Source organism: Propithecus coquereli, unplaced genomic scaffold (genome assembly GCF_000956105.1).
Source record: "Propithecus coquereli isolate 6110/MARCELLA unplaced genomic scaffold, Pcoq_1.0 Scaffold215, whole genome shotgun sequence".
Lineage (NCBI taxonomy): Eukaryota > Metazoa > Chordata > Mammalia > Primates > Indriidae > Propithecus > Propithecus coquereli.
Window position 1 is genome coordinate 2,667,892 of NW_012146634.1, and position 1,497 is coordinate 2,669,388.

At 34.1% G+C, this 1,497-nt stretch overlaps 1 protein-coding gene across 3 annotated transcripts in view; it reads right to left on the minus strand.

The window, feature by feature from the left end:
• AMPD1 (adenosine monophosphate deaminase 1) overlaps positions 1-1,332 on the minus strand; it is a 20,926-nt gene extending 19,594 nt beyond the window's left edge. The window contains exons 1-2 of one of the 3 annotated variants that reach the window (XM_012644611.1): positions 1,168-1,332; positions 154-165 (exon numbers count right to left, since the gene is read on the minus strand). In XM_012644611.1, coding sequence (XP_012500065.1) covers positions 154-165; positions 1,168-1,189 — 34 coding nt within the window. In that variant the 5' untranslated portion in view covers positions 1,190-1,332. Of the gene's footprint in view, positions 1-153; positions 166-1,152 lie in introns of all 3 variants that reach the window. The other 2 variants (XM_012644612.1, XM_012644610.1) reach the window with 2 other exon arrangements.
• Positions 1,333-1,497: the final 165 nt, after the last annotated feature.

Here is a 1,497-nt window from a genome sequence, read left to right on the forward strand (position 1 = left end):
GATATCTGTGGTCATTATTAATCTCTGTTGAATTTCAGTAGTATCATTTAATAAACACTGCTGAAAAATAACCATGTTTCTGAATAAGGAACAGTATCATTTCTTTAATCAATGCTCTGACAAATGGCAGGAGAAATAGTCCAAAATACTCACGTTTTTCTTCAGCTGTATGAAGTAAAATAAAATAAAATATATGAACAACTTTCAGACATCATGGTGGCTATTAATCAGTCCTTTAGGATAGAAGCGTGTAGATCGGTGCGAGAAAGAGATGTGATGGACGTGTTGGTTCAACTCACTCTTCCAGCCTGTCTACAGTCTGCTGCCATCAAAAACCTTGGAAATATGGTCATTATACAGCTCTTCGTTTTCTTTTTCTTTCTAATATGTCTCTTTCAATTTATATGTGTACTTTAAAAAAGGTACTCTTTGTAAAATGAATACACAGATTGGGTTAATATTTTTGTCATGCTCATGATTTTCAGCAAAACTACAGCTAGAGACATTGTATATCATCCTCAGAACTGTGGCAGCACAGGTTTTGTTTAGATTAGCAGAGTAGATATGAAGTATCTCACGTAGTTTTCTACTGGGATCATCAAAGACGCTACACACATAAAACAGTTTTAGAATCTGTATTCTGGTGGTTCACAGTCCACGTTTGTAAACAGAGTGATTTTATTTTATTTTTTATTTTTTTCTCTCTGAGAAGATTGAACACAGAGTAATTTTTAAAAGAATGTTATGATTTTTTATTATAAGAGCAATACATGTTTTACGTGAAATAAAAAGAAAGAAATTGAACTGGAGAATAAAACTAATAAGCACTCACTTAGAAAAATTGGGAAATTTAGGATAGTAATAATAATGATGAAAAAATCACCACAGTCCCATAGTCCAAAAATATCCACTCTTAACATTTTAGTATTTTCCTTTTCAATCTATTTTCTCTGCAAAATTTAAAAAACACAGTTATGATTATACATGTAATTTTACCTCCTCCCAAAACTAAAAGCAAGCAAAAAACTTCGAAATATTTTGCCTTTTTCTGAAATATATTATTAAAGCTATTATGAGCCCTAAAAAATGATTATCAAAGCTGACATAGTAGTTAAAGGAATGATTGCATATGAAAAATACTGAGCTGCAAACACTGTGCACACCTACCTGGAAGTTTGAACAGAGGCATTGCTGCCGGGAGCCTTGATCCTAGGGTAGCACAGTAGAGAGGAAGAGAGTGGGGACTGTGGAGATGGCTGACCGACACTAAAAAATACCCTGACTTTCATTTGATTATTTTGCTTTGCCCCCTGTAATCTGACTCCTCTGCTAGGGGAGAGAGATGAACTTTGGTTCTATTTATAGCTTGAGGCAATTGACAGTGAAAAACAGGTGAAGCTTCCAGTCTTTACTCTATTTTGGGATTTCAGAAAAAATATCTGTGGTGGGCCAGGAATTGCATTTCAATACTCTCTAAATCTTCCTACAGCTTGGATT